At 39.9% G+C, this 13,704-nt stretch overlaps 1 protein-coding gene across 1 annotated transcript in view; it reads right to left on the minus strand.

Annotated features, from left to right (window-relative positions):
• Nucleotides 1-5,812: 5,812 nt before the first annotated feature.
• The window catches only part of LOC107707524 (junctophilin-3-like), a 30,220-nt gene continuing 22,328 nt past the window's right edge, over nt 5,813-13,704 (minus strand). Inside the window, exons 3-5 of the mRNA XM_016511585.1 lie at nt 12,613-12,737; nt 9,926-10,899; nt 5,813-6,377 (exon numbers count right to left, since the gene is read on the minus strand). Coding sequence (XP_016367071.1) covers nt 6,297-6,377; nt 9,926-10,899; nt 12,613-12,737 — 1,180 coding nt within the window. The 3' untranslated portion in view covers nt 5,813-6,296. The remainder of the gene's footprint in view (nt 6,378-9,925; nt 10,900-12,612; nt 12,738-13,704) is intronic.

A 13,704-nucleotide genomic window follows, 5' to 3' on the forward strand; every position in this document is an offset into this window, starting at 1 on the left:
GTAGTTTCATTATTTGCATTAAGCATAGTTTTTTTCCTGCTTTCCATAACTCTTTCTAATCAGACTCGGAAGGAAACGCCTTAGGTTGTGACCACTGCTCTAAATCGTACTATGTTAAGCAAAATTCCATAATATTTGATCAAATTATTTTATTATTTAGTGCAAGCAAATTGTTTACTACTTTTTTTGAGCTTTTTCAAAGTTTTGTCTTTGAGCTGAAGAAAGCTAAAGCCGATGGCCAAACGGCAATCACAGTTTCCAAATGAATGGTGCCTCCCACATTTACCTATTTTTTTTGTTGGCTGTGAAGAATGAGCGATGTGGAAAGAGAAGCTAATGAATAATAAATGGCAGATAGAGAAATGGATGAGGTTACGATTATGCAGCCAACTGTCTCTCATCTCCCCTCTTTCTCTCTCCATCTCGCCATCTTTTTTTTAGATTCTGAATTTCTTTTTTTAAAAAGACAGAGTTTATAAATAACTAAAAAGTCACCATTTTTACAGCCCTGCTCTGACGTGCTGAAGCACGTGAACCTGTTGTCGTCAGAGACGCATCAGAAGTGTGTGTGTGTGTGTGAGAGAGAGAGAGAGAAAAAAGACAGCGAGAGGGAGAAACTGGGACAGATTTGCTAGTTCTTTAAGATTTACTAAGATGTTTGTAGGTCACGTTACTTCATTGATTCCATTTATTTACCTAGTGGCTGTCCTTATGACCTCATTAGTCTGCTGAACCAATCAGAAAGAGAGTTTGATAAAAGACAATTTTTCATAATTGAGGCATGACTAATTCTATAGCTTGGGGACACGTTACCTCACATTATCTAATTTGTTTGGACAGTTTGAAAAGGCTGTAAATGGAGCCATTTAATGATCTTTTACTGACCAAAGATGTAACAATGAAGTTTCAGAAAGAACTGATGCAGTAGACTCTTGCAAAAATATTTATATCTTTTGATTTTAGGATGATATATATATATATTCAGCAAGGATGCAGTAAATTGATCAAAAGTGACTGTAAAGATATGTATAATGTTAAAATAAGTATATATATATGCAATAAAATGCAACCTTGGTGAGCATGAGACTTCTTTCAAAAACATTAAAAAATCTTACTGACCAATATATTATCTTTTTTTTTTTTTTTTGCATTGCATGGTTATGATAAATACATTCATTACCCTATTGCAAAAAATCTCATTCTTATTACGGTTTTTAAATTCCTACGTTGTCATATTTGACATACTGATTTAAAATGATTTTACTACAGCATTATTTCACTTTATTAAAGTAAAATAAAATTTTTTGCTCATTAATGTAATTTGAAACATATTTCCATTACTTAAAAATTTCTTGTACATCTCTAAATTATGGTAATTTTTGTTGCTCTGCCTTTAAACTATGCTGTTTTAAATAAAATAAAATAATTGTATTACAGTGTAATATTGTATTATGTTTCACTGTAATACAGTTAAAAAATGACACTTAGAGTAATGAAAATCTCTTGAATATTATTAAGAATCATGAGAGTAAATGGGAGCATCTAGACATGTATGGAAAAAAAAGTAAGCTTATTTGTCATGAAAAAAATTACATTAAAAAAAAAAAACCTTAATGATAGGCCCAATTTTCTTTATGGTTTGATCTGAGGTGACCTGGAAATGTTTTTGTGAGCTTTGTCTAGGCCCTATATGATGTTAGGGTTGTTTTGAGAACTCTCTCTCTCCTTCTCGGCGTCCGTCTTACCAATAGATTTAAAGAAATCACCCATAATCCTCTTCTAGTGCTGGGACAAGGCTGAACTCTACACTGTGATTCTGTTACAGTAATCTCTGGCGAAATTGGTTTAACTTCCTAACAGACATCCACTCAACAGACAGGCAGCCTGTCAGACGCACTTTTTTGGTGGAGGGGAGACAGAGGCAGTCATTTAAAAATGCCACCGATGCCCAGTAGGGTCAAAGGAAGTATACTGGTGTAATGTCATTAGAATTCAAGGATTCAAAGGGAACAAGGCACGTCTTGACTCAGTGTTGCCAGATCTTGCTAGAAAAAAACTGCAAAAATGAACCGTTCCTTAATAAACACTTTATCTTGGAAATAAGACACATAATATCTCAAACTTTATCTGCCTACTTTATTAAATCCATAATTGGATTGCTTAAATGAGCCAAGCTCAACAACTCTTAATAAGGGTTGCTTATAATAAGTTGACATGGAAAAAAACATTGCTATGGTTACCATGGTGTCAATAACAGCAACTTCAGGAGTGATTTGTGTTTCATTCACACTCAAATTGATAATTTAGGTTCGCGAAATGCAAGTGCAACGGTCAAACAAGTCCGTCTAGTGTGTTTACATAGAAAATTAATGGAAAAGTGGAAGCGCAGTGGAATGAAAAAGTGCATTCTGTGTGAACGACCCCTTAAATTATAGTCTGGTTCTTGTACTATAGAAAATGAATTTTTGGACAACTTTTATGATACTGTTATGGAGATTTTTTTTTTTGCCGTTTGACAGACCCAGTTCCCTTTTTTGTGTGTGTGCGTTTTGTGTGTGTGTGTGTGTGTTCCACAGAACAAGGAAAGTCATACATGTTTGGCGTGACATGAAGGTGAGTACATAAAAAGAAAGTCAAACTATTCCTTTCAAATTGAGAGGTTTTGCACCCTTTTGAGTCAGTTATAGGGTGGATTTTTATGCTTATTTGTAAGCATTCCACCTCATGCTTCAGTGATGTGAGAATAGGAGAGATGACGTGGGGTTAGTTTCTACAGGAGAGGACAAGACAAGGACATGAGAGAGACTTTGAAGATGAAATGAATTGGCCTTGTGCCCTTGCAGACTGTATTTCATATTTTCAATGCATTTAAATTTTTTTACTCGCAATCCATCAAGTAGATTCATTTACATTTTTGACAGTCTTTGTGGAGGACGTCCTGACAGGGCTGTTTTTTCCTTCAAAATAATCCTCATATGTGTGCAGTGATAGAGGCCACACCCCTATTTTTTGGCATGCTTGAAAACAATTCTATATGAAAGTTGCTATAGTGATGGCACACTCTCACCAGGGAAATCTCAATGCTTCACCTATTTGTCTGTTTTTATTTGCTGTCATCTGCACTGAGAATCTTGCATCATTTTCACTCTAACTTAAATACAAGGAGTGAATCTTAACCTGTGAAAAACATGCCATATTTTACCCCAAAATCAAATAATTATATTTTGAAAGAAAACAAAGGACTATTATTTTTTTCCTTTAAAATTGTCATTACCATCTGAGTTTTACTTTTTTTTTTTTACACAAAATCTTGTTATTACAGTATTTGTTTTACTTTTTTACTGTACTTTATTACTGTAAAAATACTGTAATACGATTTAAAAAAAAATTAAAATCCAGATAAAAATTATATGATTTCTATCTTCTGTAAATGCATCGGAACCAGACAAATTGTTACTTTGGTAACAGATATGGAGAAATACCGAAAGGCCAAAAAAAAAAAAAAACAGACTCAATAAACACAACAAAAAGGCCAAAAAAAAAAAAAAACAGACTCAAAAACCACAACACAAGAGCTTACTTTCAAACACTTTCATTATTTTCTCCATATAACTCAGAAAGAATCAGACCCCCAGGAAAAAAGTAAAGAACTGAATGATAGAGAAAGAGAGAGAGAGATAAAAGAACTGGGCATGCTTGGGCATGCTATAGGCGCATAGGGTGACGGATACATCCAGGTCAAACGGTACAAGTGCCGGCGGTGTGGGTCAACTGCAGCAATTTCCTGCTTCAAAAACCCTTTGGAATCCCACCATCCCCGTCACACACAGTCGTTGTGGTATCAAAGTGAGCCAGTCAGCGAGTTTGTGAAGTTCTTGGACCAACCCAAGGACCCGAGTTGAGCAAATGTACAACTCCATACATTTGGGTCCCTAGCTTGTGTTTCTGTACATCAGCATAGTTGTCATTTGTACGTTTCATTTTTCTGGTCTTTTTTTCCCGGCTGGATAGAGAAACGGAGAAATATGGGGAAGGAAGGGAGGTGGGCGAGAAAGAGGGAAAAGAGTACACAAACTGTGAATGAATCATTGCCAGGAGGACAGACTCAAGGGGGAAAGTACAAGCCCATACACACATGCTATAAAAACATCTCAATCTTTGCGTTCTGTTAGCTGGCTATAAAAAAATAAACAAAACACCTCTCTTTGATTGTTTGTTTCACTCGTTTTAGTTTCGTCTTCTGATTTTGGGGAGGAAAGGCTGCTGGATGCCAAGACCAGCACTTGGACCACGAATTCATCATTGGCATGCCCGATCAGACCTGTTCCATTGTGTATCATGGCGTTGGCCAATAAGGTAAACGATTTCAACACACTCTTATGACAGTTTGTAGGTATGTTGGTGAATTGGTGGTGAATTTGTCCAATCTCATTCGTAGGATCTGCTTACGTTCCTTTGAGGTGCGTTCTCATGGTGAAATTTTACCTACAAATGCTACGTTTTTCGTACAAGTCAGATCGTACAAAATCACCAATTCGTACAATCGTACAAATTCGTACAATCTCACAAATTCGATTAGAATGTGTCGAACAAGTCCAAATTAAATTTTACATTATTTATGCCGCATCCAAAACTACTAGCACACTTTTCCGTACGTTTTTTTTCCCCGATAAGGTTATCTATACAAAACTAAAACATACGTTAGCATGCAACATGTTTTTTTTTCATTTACTTTTAGAAAAACAAGGCAGTCGGCATTTTTCAGACGTCTTGCAAATAGCTAAAAAAGTTTTTTTTTTTTCCTTTTATCAATAAATATTTGTTTTTTTAAAAGCAGCAGTTGGGAAAAAAAACGTTAACAGTCTCTTGAATGTCTGGTCGGGAACGCCAGCATCTCACGCAGCATGTGGCTTTCAGGTGTGCATGGTGAGGTCGGCAGGTGCTCGCACGTTCTCGTCATTTCATCAAAGAGAGTTAGGGGGTGCTGTAATGATGATGACCTCACAGAATGTCATGTGCTAGCCCTCATACAACATTCAAACAATGTTTAAATAACATATGCTGAAGAAAAGCTCAAACTTAGGAAAGTGCTTCCAAAGATCGAACCCATGCTACGTTGTGTTGAATGTACAGTGCATAATCTTACATGCAGGACCTGTTTACAAAAAAAAAAAATGAAAAATGAGTCTGTGTTATGATTTATTCTGCTGAAAAAAAAAGGTTTCATTTGGAGCAAGATTAATGATGAAGCCCTTTCAGATCGTAGAACCTTTGGATCTGGGAATTTTTCCAAATGCATATGGGTCAGATTCGCCCGAGTTCAAATGTTGCAGATGCTGAAACTCTGGTGGCGGTGTGTCTTTGTGATTTCTAGACTTGAACTTTTACTAACCCAATTTGGTGTGGTTGTGCTTGTTTAGCCGACTTCTTTTCAACATATGCAACATTTTTAGGCAAATTCGAAGGTGTTTATACATCAAAAAGCTTTGTAGACTCATTTTAGGTCCATTGTAATTAAAAAGTGTCTTTAATTCTCATTTCAGGTCCACCATGACATTCTGGAGTCCGCTGGTAGTTGACGTACCACACAGAAGGAAAATGGAGGTGTACAGGAAATGAGAGGAGTGCTTGGCGTGTTATTCCAATGAGTGATAAAAACGAGAACATGGAGAAACATAAGCAATGCTTAGGAGAGGTGCGCGAGGAAGGCGGGTGGGGTTAGACAGGGGCCGTTTCCCATCACTTTGAACCCGTTGACATCATAGCTGTGTAACGCTGCCATCACCCGAAAAGATGTTGATGGTGGTCGCCCTTCACCCTTACGCCACCTTGCACACCCTCCCTCACCAAAGCCACAGTTCAAATGAGTCCAACACCCAAATACAAACCAAACCCAAACGAAAACGGAAAAAAGCCACCAGCATTGTCAAGAAAAGGCAAGTAAGGAATATGAAATAAAAAAAGAGAAACAAGTATATCAATTTATAACATCATTAATGAGCGAATGAATACATAGGATAAAACTAGAAGTTCAAAAGGATGCTTGTAACTATTTCAGATAAAAAAAAAAAATGAAATTAAGAAATCAAAACGAGCTCTTTGGAGACAGAAAAGCAGACAGAACTGCTGAGCCCAGTTTTGTGTCGTTGCCTTCCTCAGTCCATGCTGTAACTTCAATAGAAGTACACTGGTCGTTTGTTTAAAAAACGGGCCGGAACCAGATCAGTTGTGATGACACTAGTATTGATTTGATAATAGTGTAGCTGTACAAGAGGAATTGATAGGCAATGCAGAGTTTAAATAAAAAAATGGACAAACAAAATGGCGACTCCAATGTTGAGCAAAATCACCATGACTACCAGAATAGAGTTGGAGCCCTGTTGAGTGAGAAGGAGAAAAAGAGAAAGGTCAGTATTTGTTTATACAGTGTGGATTTCACAAAAAACTAACAGCTCTTATTTACATGCTATGTTGTTTTAGTACTTGATTCACTAAAAGAAATTATGCAAATCAGGTAGGAGTGCAAACATGCTCAAAAATTGTAAGAATTACAGAACCTCAGACACTTTGATCTTCTGAGAATGAACACAATTTGCCTGGTGTAATTCCACAACAATGACCCCAGAACGATTTCTTTGGCTAAAAGAACTTTTAAAGGGTATTCATTTTAGTGCCCGATTAGAAATCATAACACATTTCTGTATGATGTATGCCATCTGAACTACATTATTATGATCATTAACGCCCAAATAAATATTCAAATTAAATATTTCTCATGTTTTTTGTTTTTGTCATTTTAGCAAGCTAATCACTTGGTGTACTTGCTTAGCATTTGTAGTTGGCTAACATTTGACAAGCTGATCACTTAGTGTACTAGCTGAGCATTCTGCTAGCATAGTCTATACCCTATGAAATTCAGTTAAGCTCAACGCTGTATCTCTTAAGCAGTTATAACTGCTAAAATTGACTTTGTACACTTCTAAACTAGCAGCTGCTGTTTTCGTTGCTGTTTCCAGTAGATTGTTATATCTCATCCTTTTCTTTTTAGACTGAAACAACAAGCCAATGCAGAGTTGGTACCTTATGGACAAACTATTTGGTGCAAAAAAAATATTCAATGTACAGGTGCGCACTGAACTTACAGAGTATTACAGAGAATTGGTCTGTGCACATACAGTACGTGCATACTATGTTGATGATGAAATATATGGCACTCGTACTGTACGCATAAAAATCGAAGAATACTTCGGCATTACCCAACCCGTAATCACAGCAAATGTTACAGACCTTACATGTATGAGCTATCAAAAACATCTAGCCCTAGGTAGTCAGAATTGTATGGACCAAATTGTTTATGACATCGATGCTAGGTTTTGGAGTTATGCAGCTATCGTGTATTTTCTTGGGACAGTACAGGATTGCTTCAGTCTAGGCACATAAAGCGGCTCTTTAAAATGCCTAAAGTGTACTCGACTACTCTGTGTGTCTGGAAATTAGTTGGTTATAGCGCTTTTCTCAATCTTAGTTGGCTGTGGGTGCACTGCAAATAGTTAACATTAAGTGTTAATTGCGGCAAGCGAATAGTACTCACTTTGTGTGAATACACTGCTCTCTATAAACCTAATTTACATAGAAAGGAGGCGTGTTTGTGCTGATACAGGATGACAATGACTGAAATACCCATGCCGATATTCCAGCACGTTTTGCACCTGCTGAGTGAATTTGCGCTGAAGTATCACATACTAAAGTTGCACAACTGTTAAATGAATTCGCTCCACAGTGTATTAAGCAGTCAACATACTAGAGTCCTAGATTCACTGCAAAACACATTTGCACACTACAGTGCGTTTAAAGAAAGCCGCATGATTATTCCATTCCCCTCGGTTGACCAGAGATACGGTATTATCTCAATGAAAATGAGAGTCTGTACTGCATTGTGCCAGCCCTCGTAAGGACCAACGTAGTTGCAAAGAGTCGGTTTTGTCAAGTGCACTTTTTAATTGATGGGCTCATGTAAGCGTGTCGTGGACAATGTTTACAACTGTTGAGCAAAGGGACACGCGTGCTGCACATGCAAGACACATGTGAGGCATGAAATTAGGCTGTGACAAGTGAACCAGACACAGTAGTGTTAAGAAGACGTCGTGAGCACTGATTTTGTACAATGAATTAGGACAAGCATATCTTATAGAGTCACATTTAGCGCATCTTCCTGTTGAGCAAACAGATTTTGCTCTCCACAGTTATTTTATTGCAGAGTCAGACAGTTGTGTGCTGTGTAGGGCCTGTTCTTTCTCCTCCTGTGCTAAGCTAATCAGTTGTTTAGATATCTCTGGAATGCATAAATGTTGTTAGAAATGTTGACAGTGTTTGTTAATTCCTTAATCGGGGCTAGCTATTGTGCAGATGTGTCTCATGTTAACCTGTCTTACACAAGTCTGCTGCATTGCTTGCCTCTCTGCGGCTACAAACATAAACCCCCTCCTTCCTAGAACTCACTCTAGTCATTTGATTGGCCGCAACCCGAGCAAGGCATAAGCTGTTTCCTAGCAACAGAGTGTGGGACAGCCAATGCAGGGCTGTGTTGTGGAAGGAGCCACTTTGCCAATTTGCTGTTACCAAGGTGTTCTTAGTGCAGCAAGAGATCGTAGGGCTGCTAGGCAGTGGAAGGGGATAGTTTGAAGTTTGGACGTGTCCAGGTTGTGTGTCTCAGGCTATTGTCAGTTCCTGTATTCCCTTGGGACTCCAAACACCTACGCTGTGTTTGTGGAGGTTATTCTTCCTTCTCATGCGCTCTCAGGCACCGATGCTTACTAAAACACCTGCCGTTTTTGCCATCGAATATAAATGTATTTGATCTATTACAAATGTATTTTATGATCAAATATTCAAATATATTTTCTTGGACAAAATGTTTACTGAAATTTTAAGGTTGTGAAATATGTTTGAAATTATTTCTTGCGTTCAAGCAATAGTTGCGTTCAAGCGGAAATTAAGATTTGGTCGCCGTTTACTAGCCCTCTTGTTGTTCCAAAACCTGTAGGACTTTCATTCTTCCATGAAATACAAAAAGAGACATTCTGAGGACTGTGCTTGTCACTCTTGTCCATTTAAGTACAATGAATGGATACAAAAAATATGACAACAAAAAAAAGGGGATTTCCAATCCTGCACCTGAAGGGCCACTATACTGCAGAGTTTAGCTCCAATCCTAATCAAACACACCTAAACCAGCTCATCAAGGCCTTCAGGATTACTAGAAACGTCCAGGAAAGTGGTGCAGGTTGGAACCCAACTCTTCAGGATATTGGCCCTGCAGGAGCAGAATTAGACACCCCTGCAATAAAAGTGTCATCTGTTTCTTACCCAGGGCTCATATGGCCCCCTTTTACCAAACTTTGATGGTGTTTAGCATCCTTCTTAAAGCTTGAAAGCTACTGTCCCTATTTGTTGTAAATGCATCGGGTCTTTCTTAAGCCAGAAGTATACTTCGGCCATCCGTGTTCCGTGACCGTCCACGCACTATCCTTGTGACGCAGTTTTCGCCATCAGAAGTTTCCACGGATGTCCGCACACACCGTCCACATGCAGACCAATTTTTGTGACTGCACAGACTGTCCGTGGAATTTTGAGACCGAACAAGTCAAGAAAGTGGTACTGACCATGTGTCGAGGATGTCCGTCCACGCTCATCCACGGTTCAGTATATTTTGAAAGCTGTGCGGACGCGGCTGTGTGCAAGACGGAACGCGGAAAGTGAAGTATACCCAGGCCATTACAGTATTACTCTTTTTGTGTTGCACAAAAGAAAGAAAGTCATACAAATTTGGACCGACATGAGGTTGAGTAAATGATACCAAAACTTTCCATTTTGGGTGAACTATAAGTCACTTTCCCTGTATTCTGTGTAGCACATGTTCACTTACCGAGTTCACTTTGAGCTGAGACTGATTCTTGTCATCGTGCTCTAGTGCAATAGGTGGAGATTTCTGTGGGGGTGAGAGTGTGAGGTCCCTGCGAAGGGGCCGAGCCTCTAGCTTTTCCCCCACTTGTAGACTGTCCAACTTTTGCACTGAGTCCGGAGACGGCCCCTCCTGGGCATCCCTGGGCCCTGAGGTGTCCCGGACATCCTGCTTCCGGTCACGATTTTTACCCCGTCGCTGTAGTGTATGTCCACGGGACTCTGAGTGACTGTGCCACTCCTCCCCATGCCCATAGGGCTTTTGGGAGTTATGGGAGTCCATTGGCTGCAACGGCCTCATCTCCATTTCATAATTGCTCAGTTTTTCCTCATCCTGCTCTAAGAGACGTGAATGAGCCAAACTGTCGCTGTGTACCCGCTGAGATGTCCAAGAAGATGAGGGTCCGTCTGGCCTCCTTTCCCGCTGGGTTTTGTGATTGGATGAGCTGTGGTCTCGAGGCTTATGATTTGAGGAGTGCTTGTGGCCATTGGCCCGTGCCGCCCCAACCCGTACCTCGTCCTGCACTGAAGGAGTTGTGGAGCGGCTACTGCCCCGACTACCACCTCTACTACTGCCCCCACGGGAGGGACGCTTGTCCTCGCTCCAACTGTTAGCCCTCAGGTACTCTCCACCTCCACCTGAACCACCACCACCACCTCTTCCCTCCATCAGCACCTGAATCTCTTGCGTTCCTCCACGCTCCTCATCCACTGCAGTCTGTCGCAGAAAGCGGGCATTTTTGGTGCGATTGGAAGATTTGGTGGTCGGGCTTCGGGGAGGCGTGGAGGGCCTGCTGGGAGTGGGGCTTACGTCTGGGGTAAGGTCTGGGGGTGTGGAGCCCTTCATATAGAGCTCAGTACTATCCGCGGTCCCACTGGAGATAACTTCCACGTCGTTCTCACTCGAGTTCTGCTGTTTGGGTCGCTGGCACTCCACTCCTACTCGGAGACAGAGAGACAAGTTTTAATTTTAAAACATGTAGGCATGCCACACTTTAAATGTTGTACTTCATTCTGCAAAGGGGGTGTATGGAATGGGAACATGCCCTTGCATAAGCTTCCATCTGTCTTGAGAAAAAAAAGTGTACATAATTAAGATTATACTGAAATTCTTTTGTGCAGACCTAAATCAAACTCTTATTTGTCTAGGCATAGTTTCAGAACTGTTTTGTTTTTTTTAGTGCAATGTTTTTCGTATGTTTTTCGCTATGTTCCAAGTCTTCTGAAGCCATAGGATAGTCATAATTGTCATTATGAAATGAAAATCATTAGTCTGTAATCATTTGAGTTTGTTCAATTTCGAAAATGGGGTGTTGATGTGCCATTCTAGGTTTGATGTCATTGACACTAAAATTCCATTGATTATCCTTTGGGTTTTAACCAAATGTGGCACCTCAGTTCAAATATGCAGATTATGATTGGTAGCTTATGATCAGCTTATGATATTTGCCAGTATTTTAATATTGGTGCATCCCTAATGTTTTGTTTTGGTGTTTTTTGGAGTTTTGGTCCCTATATAAACTGTAGCTATATATGGGAATGAGCTGCAAGAAGATTCTTCAGAAATTCTCCTCTTGTGTTCCACAGAAAAAAAAAATTTGGTTAGTGGGTTTGAAACAACAAATGAGTGAATTAATCATAACAGAATTTTAAATTTTTGGGTGAAGTTTTCCCATACAACCCTTGATTGCTTGAAGCACATGGGCCGTATCTGGTAAGCTTGATACAGTGTAACTTATCAAAGCTTTCCAGAGTCAGCACCATGGCTGCTCTAATCAGCTCGGCTAATGAGACCCGAAGAATTTCAAGTCTGTTTGCGCTACAGGCACACATCCCTATGCACCCGTAAGTACACTTTCAACTTAATCTCATAAAGGCTTGTACTCCAACTGTAAACATTATTTACAAATCTGTTGCAAGTCAGCACATCTCAACCAAGTTTGTTCTAACATTTCTAAGGTCATCTCATGGCATAACTTTATCATTTAGAAATATCAACCCTTCCAGGAGGTCGCATACACTGATCCAGCACAGCGTGAGTGCTTATAGCTCTCCTGTAAAGGGGTGTTTTGTGATGGGATGGGATTTGAGAGTGTATAAATTCTACAAATGTGTGGGGGTGTGACAGTGACCGAAAGTGTGACTGCATATACTGTATGTGTGTTTATATATGTGGGTGGTGTGAATATGTATGTGTGGGTATAGTGTGTGCATGCATAAATTTAAATGTGTATGTCGGCTAGCTTTGCGTGGGCTTGTCGGAAAGGTCAGCGCTGACCTCCCCTCATCTTCTTATTGCCTCTTCTATCACTCATTCCCCCCGCATGGCACAGTGGGGGCATCGACCCCTACAGTCCTGAACCCATCCGGCACCTACACTCACACACACAGACGCTTTCACCGACACTGCCATTCTTCTTCTGAGCTATTACTAAAACACTCATATAAATCTACTTCTGAGTAAATCCTGCTCTTCTTTTTTGAGAACTGATGAAAAATATTAGCACCTTTCAAATCACAGTGGGAGAGTGTTTTCAAAGTTAACTTATTGGAATATTTAGCATTCACAGCTAACTGGAAAGCTTAGTCGCACTGTCAAAAGCTTGAAGTCCCTGTTATTTTTAGTCTCCATACTCGGGTGGTTGCACTCACTGTTTCCTCGGTGCTGGAAAGAGGGGGAGAACTCTTTGGCGGTGATCCGGGCCAGCCTGCACTCTTCCTGGGCCTTCTGCGCCGCTGTCATTGCGGCATCGGCTTTCCCTCTGGCGTGAACTGTCCTGTGGACGTAGTGGTCCGGGACAAAGACGTTGAGATAGTGGAGACGTGGAGAGAAAGATAGAGTTAGAAAAGGATAGGGTTTGTGGGCATGTGCTTAAGGTGAAGTGTGCAATTTGTGAGTCACTAGTGTCACCAAAAAGAATTAGTTTTTAACTCTGAAAAAATTACACACTTCAGCTTTAATCTCAATTATTCCATGGTCTGTCTGAATACTGGATTCTGATTGGCTGGCAGGTATGCAGTAAAACCGTTTAATGCATAGGAAGTTCCAAGTCAGTTTAATCACCGTTCTATATTAATGAGCTGCTTTAATTGATGCACACTAACCAACACGCATCACTCGCGCGCTCTCTCTCTCTCGATAGCTAATTGAAATACATGCTATAATTCATGCAAATAAATGTGGTCTTGCCGCATTTCATCTCTGTGTATGATTTGAAGCGGTCAGAATGCTAGCGCTAACAAGCCATAACTGACAAAAATAACTGTCATTTTTACCCATTCGGTCAAATATTGTGCTGCAAAGAGCAATACTAACTTGTCTATAACTTGGCAAATGATCATGGAATAAGCGGGATTAGATCGCTGATTGTGCTGCACACACGCACAAACTTGTTGTCAACACTTCCCCGTGATTTTTATTAATAAAATAGCCTAGATACTAGATCGCTACATTATATTCCCCAGCAACGAGGTGATAAAATCGCTGTTTTTGAAGTAATTGTTTGTAGAGAGAGAGATGCGCAGACGCAGCAAACAGGTTACACACAACTGTCATCTCTCTCTCTCTCTCTCTCTCTCTCTCTCTCTCTCGATAGCTAATTGAAATACATGCTATAATTCATTCAAATAAATGTGGTCTTACCGCACTATTTCATCTCTGTGTATGATTTGAAGCTGGCAGAATGCTAGCGCTAACTTGCCGTAACCATAGATTTAGCATTTAAAATCCTTTAATGCACGATT

This window comes from Sinocyclocheilus rhinocerous, unplaced genomic scaffold (genome assembly GCF_001515625.1).
Source record: "Sinocyclocheilus rhinocerous isolate Xijiao unplaced genomic scaffold, SAMN03320098_v1.1 scaffold534, whole genome shotgun sequence".
Lineage (NCBI taxonomy): Eukaryota > Metazoa > Chordata > Actinopteri > Cypriniformes > Cyprinidae > Sinocyclocheilus > Sinocyclocheilus rhinocerous.